We start from the raw sequence: 17,279 nt of genomic DNA on the forward strand, positions 1-17,279 counted from the left end.
GGAGAGAAAGGGGTGGGGTGAAGAGAAGCAAACAATAAAGCAAAAGCTCAGACAAGGATTCTTAAAGGTTGTGGGGAAGCACAGTAGAAGACAGGTAAGAAGGTGCCTAAGAAATGGGTGTGGGGGTGAGGAGAGGCAGAAGAAGGGAGCATGTGGGAGTCATTCCAGATAGGAGAGAGGAGGGGAGAGAGATGCCTGAAAGCAACCTCTCATCCCTACTCCAGCAGCCTTTTTAAGCTGGGGGTGGGGGGAACAGGATGTTGGGTCTGGAAATGAATAAAGAGGGTGTTCTGATAGGACTACAGTAAATCGATGTGGGCACCCACACCCTACACTTTAGGGCAGATCTGAGGTTGTTGGAAGGTCCGTGTGACACCATCCAAAAAGACCCAGCACTGCGACTTGCCAGCTGGATTGCACTGAATATACCTATTCCAGCATTGCAGTTCTGTTGGGATTGAGACACTTCCCTCAGCTCTTGTCTGCCAATGCTTGGAGACAGCGGGCACCAACAAAATGCCCCATCCAATCCCACACTCCCCACCTCCCAGTTTCATTCTTCACAACTGAGGACCCCCTCAAATTGTGAGCAGAGTGGACCCATCCTGATACTGTTGGCTCTGCTGTGGCACTGGACCAGTGCCCACCTTCTCTTCCCCCAGAACATTAGAGGAACGAGCTCTCCAAGAACTTGCTAGTGTTTGATTCAGAGCTCAGCTGCCGTTGTGCCTCCCAAACCCCTCTGCTCTGCCCCTGCACACATCTCTAACAATGGTCCTCCCTGACTCTCTGTCCCAAGACCTCGTCCAGCTCCACCTCTGGTTCCCGCTGTAGCACTTTTTGCTGCAGCTCAGAGTAGAAATCGACTCCCTCAGAGACTGAATGGAGTGGCTTGTCTCGTTGCTGGTAGTAGCTGCTTATCTGCTGCTGTATGTAGCACTGGTGGTGCTGGGGCTGATCCTCGAAACTCCCATTGTAGCCCTTGATGTGGATCCGTTTGAACTCCAGCACCGTCTTGGTATAGGTATTGAGGGTAGTGACAGCAGAGGCCATGCAGCAGGTGAAGGAGGCCCAGGCCATGCTACAGGAGAGACACAAGAAAAGCACGTGCCATGAAAAGCCAGGTAGGGTAAGGAATCGAACCACATGCCCCATGACACACCCTGAGGTGCCAGGCAGAATCTGCTGACCTGGGGATGGGCATGAACTAGAAAGACCAGAGAGGTGCAGCTCATACCGTTGCAGCTCTTAGGTATTATCCCACCACCAGCTCCTCCTTAGAGCAACAGGGTAAGTACTGGCCATCTCTATCACAGGAAAGGTGGGGTACAGGGAAAAGAAAAAGGGCAGCTGGAAAGTCTAGAACTGCTCAGAGTAGGACAGCACAGCTTGGAAGCAGTTCTGTAATGCAGGGCTGTTCGGTGTCTCCCTGGGCAAGAGGCAATGTGTACTTGAGCATAACCAGATGGCCATCCCGATGTTTGATGTCCGCAGCTGGCACATCGCACAGGAGTGTTTAAGCCTTAGGGATCAATGTGGTCATCGCCAGTACAGCATTGCAAATTTAGCCTGCATCTTCCATGGGCACTTGCAAGCCTCATCCAACTGTTTTTCAAGTCAGTTATGACTTGTCAGCTGCAGTTTGGCTTCTTCGCCTTTAGAGAAGGAAATCCTGAGCAGTCTGCCTTTTGCATCTGCTCTCCCTGCTACAGCGCGCACATCTTGATGCCTGTGTCTAGGCTTGATGCTGCAGAAATAGCCCCTTCAAACCTTGCTCAGTGAAGATGCCAAACCGACATGTAACTTTAGTTAAACTGCAGAAAAGCAAGGCATGTTTGTGAGCATCATCACTGGCTTCTGCACATAGTGAAGAGCTGAGACTGAACAGCACCAACTAGCACAGGGCCAAACCAGATTAGTCAACAGGGCAGAAAGCACTTGATTAGCTGCTTTGTTTTACCAACTGTTGGTAGCTACTCATTTAAGCACTTAACTCAGCAATTATTCATTAAAGCAGGGAATGAGGCAAACAGGAGATCTAGCACAAGGAAAACCATGGTACATCTGTCTTCAGAAACAAAGAAGGTCTAGAAGGGAAAAGGAGGGCATTGGCAGAGTGTAGTGTGGTTGAAGCCCAAAAGCTTGGAGTGATGATGAGGGTTTCAGAGCACACATACTAGAAAGCCCAGCCGTAGTCCCATGAGTGTGGTCTCCAGTCCTCTGGTCCCAGACTGACTGTTGCTTGGAAGACTTGAGTGTACATCATATGTGCCACCATCCCAAGGAGACCTGACACAAGAAGATAAAGCAAGGAAGTCATGGCAGGAGCCAGAGTCACACACTTCAGCCTTGTGTGAAGAGGAGTCTCTCCTGCTGCTGCGCAAGGGCCAGCAGCTGGGACAACACCTCTCCAGGGCCCTTCCTGCACCATTATGTCTCCTTTCAGTTCCCCATCTCTCTCTCTGTTTCTCCCTGCTCACGTGGCTCTCTTTAGCCATGTGCTCTTTACTGCCTATTTTCCCTCTGGTTCCCATCAACAGAGGCAGTTGTATTTGAGAGCCTCTTGGTGTTTCTTCCTGTCTGCATGGCTCCATTTTGCTGCTGTGTAGAGATACCTTTGGGATGTCAGGCCTGCAGCGACGCACTTACCTGACAGCACGGAGGAGACAGCAGCGAAGGCATTGAGCTTCAACCCACAGACAGGATTGCCAGTATGTAGCATTTCCACCACCAGGAGGATGAAGCTGATGAGTAGCAGGCTAATATACAGCATCTCTGACCCCAGTGACAGCCACAGGATTCCTGCCAGCAACCAGAGACCCCTCAAGTCAGTACAGGCTGCCTTCTCCCAGGGACAGTACTCCCCCTTCCCAACACAATCCTGAAAGGATGTCCACTGTACAGAGGGGATAGAAGGAAAACAATAACACCCAGCAGCAATCGCCCCAGCCTGTGAGCAAGGGCTCAAAGGATGCTGAAGGGGACAGAGAGTCTGTCACACAAGATGGCTTGGCTGGTCTGGCAAAGCAAAAACTGAAAGCAACTACAAGCTGTCTGTAAATAGACCGGAATTATTCATAAACAGCAAGTAAGAAGCCATGGGACAAAAGGCCAGGGAAAATGCTATTGAGTTTGAGCACAAAAACAAGTGGTCACAAGTTGGCCACTAACACAGCTCAGCTGGACATTAGAAGGTTCTTAATCATTATTGTAGTGACATTCAGAGTAGGTTCAAGAGTGGAAGCAAATGACTTTCAAACTGCGACTCAACTGGTTAAGAAAATAATTGTTTGTTATGTCCTCTGTGATGGGTGGGACCTGGCCTCTGGAATTGAGGAGGCCTCTTGCAGGCATATATTTCTCATTGAAACCTCAATTAAATTGAAACTATATTCCCCAGTGTGGATATCCATCCAGGGCAATAACATTCATCACTCTCCCTGCTGCTTGAACAGAGTGCAGGTACCTTCATGCTGGGATTATAAGCGGGACTTAAGTGAGTAGGACTTGTAGGAAAATGAGAAAAGGCACTCTGTAATTCTGCACTGTGGAAGAGCACAGAATTCACCAAGGAAGAATATTAATCTGATAAATGAAGCAGCACTGTGAACTCTACAGTTAGCAACAGCATGGCCTAGAGGAGGCAATCAACTGGGGAAAGGAGTGTGAAGAAAACCCTCATTAATGTGGCACTGACTTGACTCCTAGACGCCATTAGTGCCATACAGTCACCCAGCTCTTCAGCAGGAATTGATGAGATGCATTCCCCACTTACAGGAGCTGGTTTACTTGCTGCAGCAATATCAGGGAGAGAATTTCAATAGACGCCAGGCTGCCGTAAGTGTCCCGGAGGCCAGAGGCACCACACGTGCAGAGGTCTCTCCATTGCTTACTCTGGGAGTCCAGGCTCACCACGTAGGCTGGTCTTGATGCCTATGTGATGTAGAGCTGCTTTGTATACCCCAGGCTCAGCCAGCCCACCTCGAAATTGCCATCACACTACCTTCTCTAGTGTTGACTAACTATACCCGGCAGCTGGCTGTGGAGGCCCAGGTCATGTTAAGGTGATGCTGTGTGCAGGAAGGGGTGAAAGCAGGTAACAGAGCTGTTAAGCTCACAATGCCACTGCTAAGCTCACAACGATCTTCTGATTAATTTGTAGGAACTCAATGTCTTACAGAATGTGGCCTTTCTTTCAAATTTGTGTTGAAAATAGACATAGGGCAGTAGCAGGAATGTGGGGGAGTTGAGGGGGGCAAACAGAAAGATTTACAAAGACCAGTTGCACAAATCTTTTAGGAAAACAGGCTTTGAGGAAGATAATGGAAGCAATAAGGACAGAGGCCTGGACAGCGAGTAGAGCACAAGAGGGCAAGAAAGAAAATGATTTACTACCCTTTGTGAACTGAACACTTCAAGGTACATGCAAGAGTGGCTCCCTTCGCTATTAAGTCATTCATTTCTGACAACGTGGAGATCTGCATGACTTCAAAATGGTCTGGTAACATCATTTGATTTGTATAAATATTGTTTACAAAAAGAATAAGCAGGAGACCTTATTCCACTCTGCTGGTCTGTCCAGAGTGACACAGCTAATCTGCATGGTGATTCCACAATACTTTACTCACATTGGACCCTTTACCTGTGAATGCAAATGGCTTTATAAAAGTTAGGTCAGTAGACTTAGCCATTGCTTTTGAAATGGAAGAAACAAGGCTGAGAAAGATTCCCAGAGAAAGAAGACTAGATCCTCAAAAGGACTAATCTCTCTGCTAGCTGTTGTGACTCCCAGGTTTGCGTTCCAGCCCTTGCTCTAGTGACTTAAACACTGATACAGGCTCTGCACCCCCAGCCCTCCCCTTCACCTATAAACATCTTCTCAATTGACATGCTTCCAGTCTCCAGCTCAGGAAACAGTTAGCAAGCTGACACCAATTGTAATGATTTCAAAAGGAAATCACCTGTCTCCATCACATGTGCACACATACACACAGGTATACTGAAGTTATTCCCAGGATAATTTGCAGGATGTGATCAGAGCATTCACTGGGAAGGGGAAACCCCTCCAAGCAAAGGAGGGGACTAACTATAGGCAAACAATCCAAGCCTCAGCTCCCAGAAATGGCAGGACAGCTGTATTCATAATAGATGGCTGTTTTCTAGCACCATGTTTTCTGGATGACTATTGTGAGCTCTCCAGCCTAAAGGAAGCTTTACATGTAATGAGGCTAGGGTTTCACCCAGAAGGTTGAACTTTCCGATGTCTTGATCACTTACTGCAAAGTAAGAGACAGTTCAGCACCCAGAGGCAACACATTAAACCCCAAAAATCAAGCATTGAGTCAATACCCAGCATGTGTGGGAAGAACTGCCTTTGGGTGGTTTCTGTCCCCTTCCCACTGACAACAGCCAGGTGACAAGCATATACTGGGCACCTATTAGATGGGGCAAATCCCACTTCATGGGAGGGGACCTGAGGTTTCTAGCAGTGACCTTATGGATGGCAGCAGTTTAGGCAAATATCTGGGAGCAATTTGTTCTTTTAGCATCTATGAGACCAGGATTTCACCCTGACTCTTCAGGGACCCACTCTGCTGTCCCCACACAGGTCGCCCATTCCAAGAAGGCACACTGGGCAGCTATGCTGAGATAAAGAGACTTGCTCTTACCTCTCTCTGCTGGTGGAGAAAGCTCAATAAAGCTACGGCATTTCTCCTCTGAAACACAAACAGAAGGGTATTAGTTTGTAAAACAAGGCAGAGAACGGAAGGAAAGAAAATCTCTCCCCCCCCTCTTTCTCTCTTCACTGTGTATCTCTAGTCAAATGAGCATACTCATCAGATCTTCTCGCCTCTGCTCTCTTTCTGACCTCCTTTCCGGACCTTCATTGGGGCAAGGCAAGCAAAGATAATGCCTGCCTGGAAAACTAGAGGTAGCCTTTCCAGAAAAACTTCAGCAATTTGCAAACACTAGGAGCCCCTGGTGAAGATTTAAATCCACTCCTATTCACACACTGCTACAAGTATCTGAGGACTGCTGCTCAGGCCTATTACGGATGTAGCACACAACAGACTACCGACTCACCACTTCTGCTGAGGATGTGAATTCTCACTCACCCCCATCCCAGGCAGAGCAGTGCTCAGCACTGCTTTCCAAAGAAAGAAAAGGACCTCTTCCCAAATGAAATACTGCATGAGATGTGAGTCCCTTTCTGTGACAGAGAATCACATAGAAAGGCGGTCTTCTGTCCTCACATTTTAGGCATTTTAGGCATTTTTAGTTCATATTTGTTTTGGTTATTTATGGTGGCCAGATTATGACACACACTATTATCTCAAATGAGTATCCATTATTATGTGCAAGTCTTCCTGAGCATTACTGCATTTGAGGGTTCTCTTTCCTGCATGTCTACTTGGTAGATTATTTTCTCCTAGAAGAATCAGCCAGCAGTTTTTCTTGTAAGAATCTCATTTTGTTAATTTCTATCCCCAGTTCTAATCTTTCCCAATCCCCTGTATTACTTCTGTCATCCATGGCACTTAGGATTCTACCCAGTTTAGTTCCTTCTGCAGTCTTCATTAACTTGCTGTTTGCTACTTCACCTATAACTTCATTGAGGTTATTCAGTAATGGTTCATCTAAAGCTGATCCTGAGATCAGCCTGAATTAACTCCTTTCTCCATCTCTCCAGCTCAGGCTCTCAGGCTTCTTTTGCTGATCACAGACATTTTTCCTTTTTCTTTCTTTCTTTCTTTTTTTTTTTTTTTTTGCCTCTGCACTTCCTTCAGCGACCCATAGCAGTGGCTGGATTCTACTCAACGTATACAAAGTAGGGGTAAGACTGACCATGAATGTGCATTCTGCCCTGTGCTGTACTGCAGTCCAGATGCAACACGCTCCCTGCACTCCCTTCAGGCATCAGGGTTAGTTCAGGATTGCCCAGTGGCCAGACAACTCTTTCAGAGAAAGTTGTCAAATGATGTAGTCCCATTCGCACAAGCCCCATGGAAACACACCCCAGCCCAAACCAGGCCCAAATAAACACATCTCCTTCTGCAGCATATTTGGAAACACTCACAATGAACCTGCCCTCTCATTAGCACTCAAGTATTTCAAGCACATTCCCTCCTGCTCCCGCTCCCCTGCTGTCTGGTTGTATTCACTAGCTCTTTATTTTCAACCTTGATTCTAGCAGATAAGAAAATGAGAAACATCATATTAAAATGGTCAGTTAGTTAAAGAAGGTAATATGTTTGTGCTTGAGGAGAATTGCAAGGATGGCGATAGGCTCAGAGAAATGGGCTTGATGAAAGAGCCTTTCATCACACTATCTTTAGCTACAAATCTCACTGCTGGCCACCTTGTGGGTCAGTTCTGATCCATGATGTGTCTGCCAGGCCATAAGGAGCTGCAGAGCATCCACCAGAGCTGGCGTGGCACAAGTTCCAGCAGAAGGACTTGAGCAGCGCTGGCCAGAAGCAAATCGGGTAAAAGTAGACACACCAAAAGGGTCTAGTACAGCCTGCGTGACCAGCCCCTGGCACTCCAATATGCCCTGTGGGCTTATAGTGCCGATCCCATGTGGTCAAAATTCACAAGTCAACCTTCCACAATATCACAGAAACACCTAACAATTACAACACTTCAGCTCTACTCCTCCAGCCAATTTCCCTACTAGCTTTGGGTCCTCCAGGATCAGATCCTCAAGGTTTTCTTAGCATCTATAAGGTAATACTGTTTTCTTTATTTACCTTTTTTTTTTTTTTTTAAAGAAAAGCCCAGCTCCCGTTCAATTCACACAGCACCTTAGTTTGGTGATTTAGGGAAAAAATCAACTATTCCAGTTCTCACATGAGTTGGCAGCACTGAACATTTGATTTCTCAGAGGGCATACCCAGATGTGCCCTGCAGAGCATGACGTGAGCTGTGTGTATGAATGGAGATATGGAGAAAGGGAAAGGAGGCTCACTCCAGGTCATATCAGGATGAACAGAGCTATTACAAAGTCACTGCCACCACCACTACCTGTACTCCACACTCCCTGTTCCAGACAGAAGGGGACACCAGGGACAACCATCCTCCTTTGCCGCCTCTGAAAAGATCCTTCCCAATGAAGGACAGAATATAATGACCACAGCAGTGTACAGGGCAGATGCTATCTAGGAATATGAAGAAGGCTTTTCTGCTAAGTGCTGCCAGCCTCCTGCCTTTCACTTCCAAATTCTTGTGAAGTAAAAACAAGGGAAGCTGTGGCTGGTTGGGTAAGACACTACCTGGCCCTTCCATGCTCTCTTCACAGGAAAGCCACATGCCCGTGTGGAAGTATCTGAAGGCAAAGCGGTCATCCCCCGTCTCCCAGCTGTAGTGCACCACGTCCTGGGATGAAGAATTGCTAGCACCCGCGTCAGGCGGCAGGGGGACACCGATGCACTTGCTGGCTTTACTCTTCCCACACAAAGGCTTGGGCACCTTCTGGGTCCCGGTACACCAGTAGCTGCCAAGTAAGGCAGTGGTGGAAAGGCTGAGAGCCAGCAGGTTCAGGATGACTGCCAGGAAAGCACGGCGCCATGGCAACCCCTTCAGCAGCTCCATCTACAACAAACAAACAGGAAGAACTTTCACACCTGCCAGTTGTCCCTTCTTATGTTATGAATCCCAGCGCTTCCCAGGGGGCATCTGTGGGGAGGGGATATGCGAAGGAGAAGCATTCTCCCCCTCGCAACATCCCAAAATCTTACCCGGTAAGGAAGAACCATTTCCTGAAAGCCATGCCTGTGGAACAGTAGCTCAGCTTCAACCATTTCAAAATACACTGAACATCTGTACTGGGGAAAGGGCTGAGTAGCAACCCTGTGGACCTATGGGGCTGAGTGCGCTGGTGTGTGTGTGAGCACATGAGCATAATTAAAGAGACAAGCATATTCACTCTGTCTCAGAGATGGCATGAAAAAGCTGTTAACCAACTTCCTCAAAATACCAAGCATTGTCATTAGATGGGACACGAATACTTTGCGCAACTAAATGAGATTTCTTGCCATTAGGTGTCCCAAAACACTTTTTAAACACAGCTAGGGAGGCTGGTAGCGTGTTGATTTCATAGTGGGAAAAGCAAGGCAGGAAATATTCCAGGACTGCCGAAGGTCACACGTCAAACCAGTGACCTGGTCAAGAGGGGCACCCACCTATCCAGACCTGGCAGCTTGAGTTCAAACCACCAAGCAGCACCTCCCACCTGAGCAAGCACTGCTCTGCACATTAGAAATCTGGTACGGTGTCTGCACATTAGAAATTTGGTACGGTGGTGGGATGACAGTGTCTCTGCTCTCACACAAAGCGTCAAGGGGATTTCTTCAGTGCAAACTTTCCCACAGACACTCTTGGCAGTTTCATCTCATCTGAAAAAGTAATTCTGAAAGCAATTTGTGAACTAAGCTCCTGTGGTCTTTTTCACTCAGAGGGAAGCTTAAGATTTTAAGGTTCCTGCAAAACCCTGCACTGACTTCTGAGAAGCCTCTTATCACTCCATAGATTGATTAGATGTCATCTACCCACGCATCAACTTTCATGTAATCAACGCAAGCATCTTCCCACATGGCACTCCCTATGTTTGGCACAACTTCATCCAGATACTCCCACCCTTTCCTATTTATGACTCTCAAAAGCTATTTGGCCATGAGTAGATTCAGTTTGCACATACATTGCCTGCTGCTGGTCCTCTTCCCATAACTCCTGTTGATTCACCCAATGTTGAAAGTGTGAGAAAGGCCCAGCATATTGTGGACGCTACTATAAATAAATGACACTAGACTGAACATGGCATTGTTTGTATCAAGCTAACAGGATACAGCGACAAGTGATGTGGTTAAGAAGCATTTGTTGTGTTAAGCAGCAAGCTCAGAAATGTGGTCAATAACAATGGTGCTGAAGCTCCTCTTGGGGGACAGAATTTGACTAGCATCTCATCGCACTGAGAAAACAGTGCCTGATCCAGAACACTCTGAGCAGAGGCAAGAAAATACCCAGCTCCTGAAAATGCCCTAAATTGTCTAATGTCCTGGCTTCTTTTGTCTCTTCTTCTAAGCATTTCTTTTTCTCAGTAATGTCCCCGTAGAAGGACACTGGAGATGTACCATCTTAATGTTACCATAACTAATGAGTTCCATGATTTGAAAGCACGTTTGATATCACAACCTTCACAGAGTAGATATTTGTTAGGAATATACTATTATGTAAAGGTTTCTGGCGAAGACTGGTGACAAATTCTTTCCCTAAAACTTTCTCTAATGGAAAATCAGCTTACAACTAAAATGGAAATTATAGATAAAATTACTTTCCTCAAAGAATTTAATTTTTCATCTCAAAATAGAAACCCTCAGCACACAAAGTTTTTCAGTTTTTCATCAACTCTGGATTATAACATTTTCTGCCATCAGGTTTTGGGTTGCTCCTATTGTTATTTTTAAAAAAATCCTTCCACTCACAATATTGACAAAATTCATTTTTCTGATTTAAATGTTCAGTAATGGGAAAAATATTCTCTCTAGTTGATTTGTGATATTCGTTCAAAAGGCGTTATCATTTCAGAATAAACAACAAGAAAAAAGGCAAAGAAAAAGAAAGCAAGAGAGTCAGAAGAACGAATTGGATCAAAGATGCAGAGAAAATACGGAATGAGAAGCTAATCTAAACCGCTCCCTCATGAGAACATTGTCAGAAAAGTTTCCCTGTATAAAAGCAAAGCACTTACCACCAATAACTGACCAGAAGTCGCCTAGTGTATAGATAGACCCCCCAAGGAAAAAAAAAAAAAAAAGAATTTACCTTGCCAGTAGGTCCTTGAAGTCCTGTTAATTTAGGGGAGCACTACAGAAATTGGACTCAGACTTTGCCTTCTCTATTTTGATCACCTCTTGATCTTCCAAGAAACCAAACTGCTTCAAAACCCTTTTCTTTTGTCTCCTCCCCTCCTCCCTTGCTCACTCCCCTTACCCAGCGCTTATTAAATGCTATCCTTCCGCCAGCAGCTGTTTTGTGGAAACTGGTCATTTTATAATCCACAATGCAATCACAGCACAGCTGTTCTGGGAGATTATATAGGAAGCGACTGGTGCTGCGGGCTGGGATTAAGTGCAAAAGGGTGACCTGTATTCACGGAGTAAAAAGTTCCAATAAAGCACGGGAAGATCGCAGATGTTTCCATGCAACGGCTGTTTGGGAGCTAGTACGGAATGAGTTAGTGGCTCTCTGGTCAATGCTTGAGGGGACAAGCGACTTTAGCTCAGAAACTACCAAGGCCCTTGGCATCAATTAACCCCCAGTCTCAGCAGAATGGCAAAGGCCACAAGTCTCCCAGCTCTGTGGTATCTTCTTGGCCAGACCTGCCAATCACAGAAAGGGGAGAGGAAAAACGGGGAAGGGAAAGTTTATGCGAGTGAATCTGCTCTGAGCACTGAGGATTTGAGAGACTAAAGGGATGTCAGTCCCACTCTTCCCACCAGCACTAGAGATTTTAATGAAAAAAGGAAGCCCTCAGCAGAATCGCTGCTGAATGACAGACTGTCACCATGGCATCACAATGGTAGAGGCATATGAAACAGTAATGAGTCAGAGAAGTCCAGTACTCAAAGGATGAGAGCACAGGGAAGACTTTTAGCGTCCCTCGTAGTGGCAGCTTTTACCAAGGCATGGAGTTCACCAGGAATTCCAGCTCCAGCAGGATCACATCAGATGAATTTGGGAAGCTAGTAAGGAGAGACAGAAAGATTCACACTCACCCCAAGTCCCCTCTGATCTCTTGTCCTAAAGGCTTAAAGGCCCCACAACACTTGCACCTTGTTTGGCATCAGAATAGGACTGTAAAGAGGGTATCACCTCTCACGAGGAAGAACTTTGCCCGACAGCCACTAGAGGGCATGGAGCAGCTCTTCCGAGCCCATTAAATCAAACTGCAAGGGAGAGAAGCAACCCAAAGATACACACCTCATCTCACCCACCAAGGACCCCTTTGCTTTGTTCAGTGCCAAGTGGGAGAGGCTCCTACCACTGCTTGGAGGAAGCACGGCATTTATACCCCGCTATTCTGCCAGGAATGACAGAAGGAAACAGTGCTCTGTATATCCTCATCTCCTAGTTTTAATATGAGAGCACAGAGATTGAGAGCTAGGTATACAAATAGCTCTGGTGACAGCATAACCTGTGACAGGCCCACAGAGCTGACAGGTTTGCAGGCCTGTACACGGGCAGTGCTATCAGAGACTCCTGACCCCTTTTGCCCTGAAGCCCAACAGTTGATAGCTGTGCAGTTATTTTAATCCTAGACACTACATAAGCTCCTCTAATGTAGATAATCATTTCTAAGACAGGCTAACTGGAAGCAGTGCCGAGTGCATCCATGCTTCATAGGCTGACTGTTCTGTTTGACAGAGATGTACTTTACAGCTGACATTGTTTACAAGGGAGAGTTGCAATCTTTTTCATTGGTCAGCATTTCCACATCTGAACACCTTAAGTCTGGCTTCTAAACTCTCAATAAAAATAGCCTGGTGCTCAAGCTCAAGAATAGATAAAGTCCATATTATTTCTGATAATCCTTGATGCAAGACTGTTCTTTAACATTTTCTAATTTTAAGCATGTTGAGAGTTTCATTAAGATCCAGAATGCTATGTGGGTTTCTAAAGCTAGGATCATATGCATGTTTATTGATGAAATGAGACCTAATTTAGCTATCTACAGATAGGAATACACGCTTAAAAATAAATTTATCAGAAATATGTTAAGGTTTCAAAAATAAATATATATCAGACTCAGTATTCTGAATAATGGCAGATATTTATCCTTCCAGAAGATGGCAATCTTTCTCTAGTCTTTTCTTTGGGAGTCTCTGTTGCTCACGTGTATGTTGGGATGAAGCAACACCCAAGTTGAGATTTCTATTCCTTCCCATTTTTTTGCTCTGTCTTCCTCTTTTTTTCCATTAGTACGAACATTCTCTTTCCCTCACCTGAGAGAGTCCTTCTCTTTGAGTTGCCTGAGCCCCAGAGACTTTTGAAATGACTGGGGAAGAAAAAAAGAGGAATGAATGGAAAAACTTAGTAGGTCATTTGTTCCACCTTCTGCCCTGTACAGAACTGATCTTTCTAATATATTTTCCAGTATTTTGTCAAGAATCATATTAACTTTCTCAAGCAACAGTGTTCCATCCACAGATTATTGTGCACAGCTCATAGGACGTCAACGCCAGAGCACATTTCCTGACATTTCTATCCTAGTTCTTTTAAAATCTTCATTTCCAGCATTGCCTTAATCTGACCAATTTGGACAGGAAAACAAAGGTCGATCTATCTTTCACCACACTGCTCCTTGCAGTTTTCTCCTCTCAGCTTCTGGCTTTTCCCACCATAGCTCAGGCTTCACTAGAGGTTTTAGATGCCTCTCTCTCTTTGAACTCTACAGCAGCTGGTCCCTGGTGACTCGTTTAAAGATCACCCATTGAAGTAAATGCCCATAGTATGTTGATTTCCTGTGCAACCAGCCAAGTGCTTTGCTTATATAAACAAATGAAATGCAAAACAATCTTAGCACAACACCTCTAAGAAGATTGCCATCTCTACAAAAGCCGGCCTGTTTAGCAGTGGTGCATTTTTATCCTGGCTGTATCACATCAACACTTAGGGTGTATCCTGCCCAAAAGTGACCCTGTCAGCTCTCAAGAACATCAGTGGAAAAGAAGGATGAGAAGCCCTTACCAGAACAGGGCCCAAGAACGGTAATATTTAACTGGTAGATCTCAAGAGGCACACGGCTCTTCATAACTCTGCATGCAGCTCTCCTCTCCAGGGAAACCAGGTATCACACACTGTTCTGACACTGGTTCGTCAGCTGTCCTGAAGAGGAAGAGAGAGCAGGAAGAATGGTAATTTACAACTATAAAGTCACTCTGTGAAACTTGGACAAAAGATACATTCATACTCACCCATCATACTGCAGATTTTTCACACATGACCCTTCCGTGTTCCCTTCCACCCACAACTCCTGTTTTTGCTGTTTTTATAGGAAGACAGTCCAGACCTGCAGATCCCTCCTTTAGAGCCACATAGAAAGCAGCATATCTCTGGGTGGCAGTGACACTAAGAGAGCCAGACTTCTCAAAACCAGTGACAGACTGCAAATGCCAGATTTCTCCCTGAGCTCTGAATAATTCCACTCAGATTGTAACCTTTATTTAGCTGTTTGCATGATGCATTAACTCTTACTCTGCAAATGACCTCATCAGGCATATTTTTTTTACTCAAAGCACATTTAAAGGTGAATTCTGGTTTTAAACACACACAGCTTACATTGCTAGACACAGTCTGTGGCAGAACAGATATGTAAATTTAAATGGGACAAGAAAATGCATCTTAAGGGTAAACAAACAAGCTTTCCATCAATTTGGACGTAAATTTACATTTCTTTTTATTTTCTTCCAAAACAAGTCTTAGTTGGGTGGGTTTTCTTTTTCAACTTAATATTCCTTGTTATGGTCCATTTAAAAAAAAAAAAAAAACATTGACTTAGAAAGTAGACATATAAACTAAAAAAAGGGAAAAAAATCAAATGCAGTAACACAGTCTTTCAGGACTCACCAGAGATTCCAGATGTCTAATTTTCTACATATGCCACACAAGACTATTTAAAGGGGGTTGCTTTTCACAGGTATGTAAATGCTGGTACTTCTAAGATGCTTTTAACTGAGCACACAGAAAAAATATTATTTATGAAATTTAGCCAACCATAAACTGTAAGTAGACAAAAAAGACAACTTTTTAATGTAGATCTATAAGGATATTAATAAGATGCAATACAGAAAAGGGGGCATGCAAATTCCCAATGCTTATCCACTGCTCTCTGTCTCCATCAGCTCTTCTGAGGCAGCCAATGAAATAATACAAGATAGGAATGGACTCACCTGATTCTTTCTTTCTCTCTGACTGAACATGTATCCATTCAGAAACTCCACGAGATCTGATCAGATGCTCTGAAATGTACCAGGTTTGTCATTTTATTGATGGGTTCATACTTTCTGAGCATGCTAATTTATCACAGTACATTATGTCAGCTGCAGAATCAGCAGGGCTTCCAATTCTGCAGAATACGTCTTTATAATTTGGTAGCCGTCTTAATGAAAATTCTTGCCAGTTTTAAATGAGGGCTCACTCTCATACTTCACAGAATCACAAACACCCAGAGTCAATAGCTGTCATGGGCTCATATTTTTTTAATGTCAAGAGCAACCATTATGACAATGTACTTTGATCTCCTGTGTAACAGAAACCCAAGAACTGCAGACAATCATTTCTAATGAAATACAGAGCTTCTGCTGGAACTATAGCATATATTTTGTATGACTAACTAGTATTGACTGTGCAACCAGATATGATGGAAAACCCATCACACCACCAGAAAAGTTGTTCCAATGGTTAATTAACCTCATTCTTAAAACTTTGCTCTTGATTTGTAATCACAATGTGTCTGCTTTAGCTTTCCCACTTCATCAGGCTGTTCCAACACACAAGTAAATAGCCAGTGAAGTGATTTCCTAAAAATGTTATTGTAAGAGTCACAAATCAATGCATTTCATTAAAGGCATACAGTGTGATCTAATATGCTGGCTGACAGCCCAAATTCCTGGTTCTGTTCTTGGCTCTGACACATAATTTTCCCCTCCTATTGGCCAAGTCATTAGCGGTGCGTTTACACTGCAGTCAAAGCAGTGGCAGTAATGGGGAGTAAACATTCAGCGCTTGTTTTAATTGGGTGTTGCTAGCAATTTCGCTTCAGCAATATGGAGCACAACACAGGATGCAAACCTCACTCCAGAAACAGGGTAAATTAGTCTGTGCTGAACTCCACATTGCCATGGCTAGGCTGATAGATCAAAAATAGCTCGTTTCCCTACACTATAAAGCTGTGTCTCCATAATCATTCCCACAGACACAAATCTACAGCACAGCTGACCCTTGTTGATATTGGAATCACCATAAAGCCAGCGGGAAAGAGACACTGTGTTTTGCTAGCAACAAATCTTGAGGCTATAAAATTAATACGTGCACAGAATACATTACATATGCAGATGACCTTGGAATCAAAGTAGCATTTAATATCAATTTTAAAGCAAAAAAAAAAAAAACCCAGAAACAATACAGTTGAAATATAACGCATTTTGATTTCACATATGGAAATGAGTAAGTCAAAGCAATTTTTGATTTGTCTTTTCCTCCATTGCATTGTAGTGGATCAGAGTAAACAGAGCTGGAAGAGACTTCCAAAAATTATCTAGTCAGTCTGCGTGTATCAACATAACTTAGGCACCCTGAAGACCTTCTAGCCTCCTGTTAAAATTCCCTGAGGCAAACACTACTACATCCTGGACTGAAGTCAGTATATTCCCTTGTAAAATCTTGATGTCAACCAAGTCACATTAGCACAGAAAGCTGTCCTCTCTCTGCTAAATACCTCAGGTCTCCATCCCACATCTGAATAATTTACTTACGTGGATCATCCCCTTGAGGTCATTGGAACTACATAGTTTACTAAAGTTATACTCACACGCTAGTATTGTAGGAACCAATGCTCCAAAGGAAGACTCTAAGTTAGCAGGAGAGGTTTGGAAATCAAAAAGAGTGAGTAAGACAGAGACTTAGCTTTTTTGAGGTGAGGCGTGGGAGGTGTTTTCGTTCTTTAGCTATTAAAAACTCCTTGCTTTGGTATTCTAGAAGAAAAAAAGAGAGAACTGGGAAGGGAAGGCTTTAGGCACGAGGAGGCAACATGGTAGGAGGTACAGCCACCAGGGTGGCCAAAAGACACAAGAGTTTCTCAGACTGGCTTCACTAATGAAATAGAGATGATAGTGAGCACAGGTCAGGGGAGCCAAGGTCTAATACGCTGGTCCAAAGGGAAAAATAAAACCAGCTTTCTTTACAGCGCTGAACAGAGGTTATATTACAGTGGGTGCTCTGAAAACAACAGTGCTAAATATGATAATTGCACATTTTATCTTTCTGGATATCCAGGTAATTATCCAGGATTAGGGCCTGAGGGCATCTCTTTTTTTCCCAATTTAATGAGGATTTCACACTCCCCTTCCCTCCCTTCGTGGCGCTCTGAAGTTGTCTCGTCACGGCCAGTCGCGTGCAAGAGCTGGCGCGCCCCATCCCCTGCACTCGCCGCGTCCCGGCCCACCTCCCGCCACGGGAGCCTTAAACGTCGCCACGGGGGAGTGTGGTGGGGCTGTGCTCGC

General features: G+C 44.7%; 1 protein-coding gene across 6 annotated transcripts in view; it reads right to left on the reverse strand.

Annotated features, from left to right (window-relative positions):
* Positions 1 to 54: 54 nt before the first annotated feature.
* Positions 55 to 17,279, reverse strand: part of GSG1 (germ cell associated 1) — a 48,127-nt gene continuing 30,902 nt past the window's right edge. The window contains exons 2-10 of one of the 6 annotated variants that reach the window (XM_068939948.1): positions 14,949 to 16,751; positions 13,747 to 13,884; positions 13,002 to 13,054; positions 11,679 to 11,741; positions 8,274 to 8,592; positions 5,670 to 5,717; positions 2,650 to 2,802; positions 2,178 to 2,289; positions 55 to 1,081 (exon numbers count right to left, since the gene is read on the reverse strand). In XM_068939948.1, coding sequence (XP_068796049.1) covers positions 766 to 1,081; positions 2,178 to 2,289; positions 2,650 to 2,802; positions 5,670 to 5,717; positions 8,274 to 8,592 — 948 coding nt within the window. In that variant the 5' untranslated portion in view covers positions 11,679 to 11,741; positions 13,002 to 13,054; positions 13,747 to 13,884; positions 14,949 to 16,751 and the 3' untranslated portion in view covers positions 55 to 765. Of the gene's footprint in view, positions 1,082 to 2,177; positions 2,290 to 2,649; positions 2,803 to 5,669; positions 5,718 to 8,273; positions 8,593 to 9,232; positions 11,742 to 13,001; positions 13,055 to 13,746; positions 13,885 to 13,973; positions 14,251 to 14,948; positions 16,752 to 17,279 lie in introns of those variants that run through there. The other 5 variants (XM_068939934.1, XM_068939923.1, XM_068939942.1 and 2 more) reach the window with 5 other exon arrangements.

Source organism: Struthio camelus, chromosome 1, assembly GCF_040807025.1.
Source record: "Struthio camelus isolate bStrCam1 chromosome 1, bStrCam1.hap1, whole genome shotgun sequence".
Taxonomy (NCBI): Eukaryota; Metazoa; Chordata; class Aves; order Struthioniformes; family Struthionidae; genus Struthio; species Struthio camelus.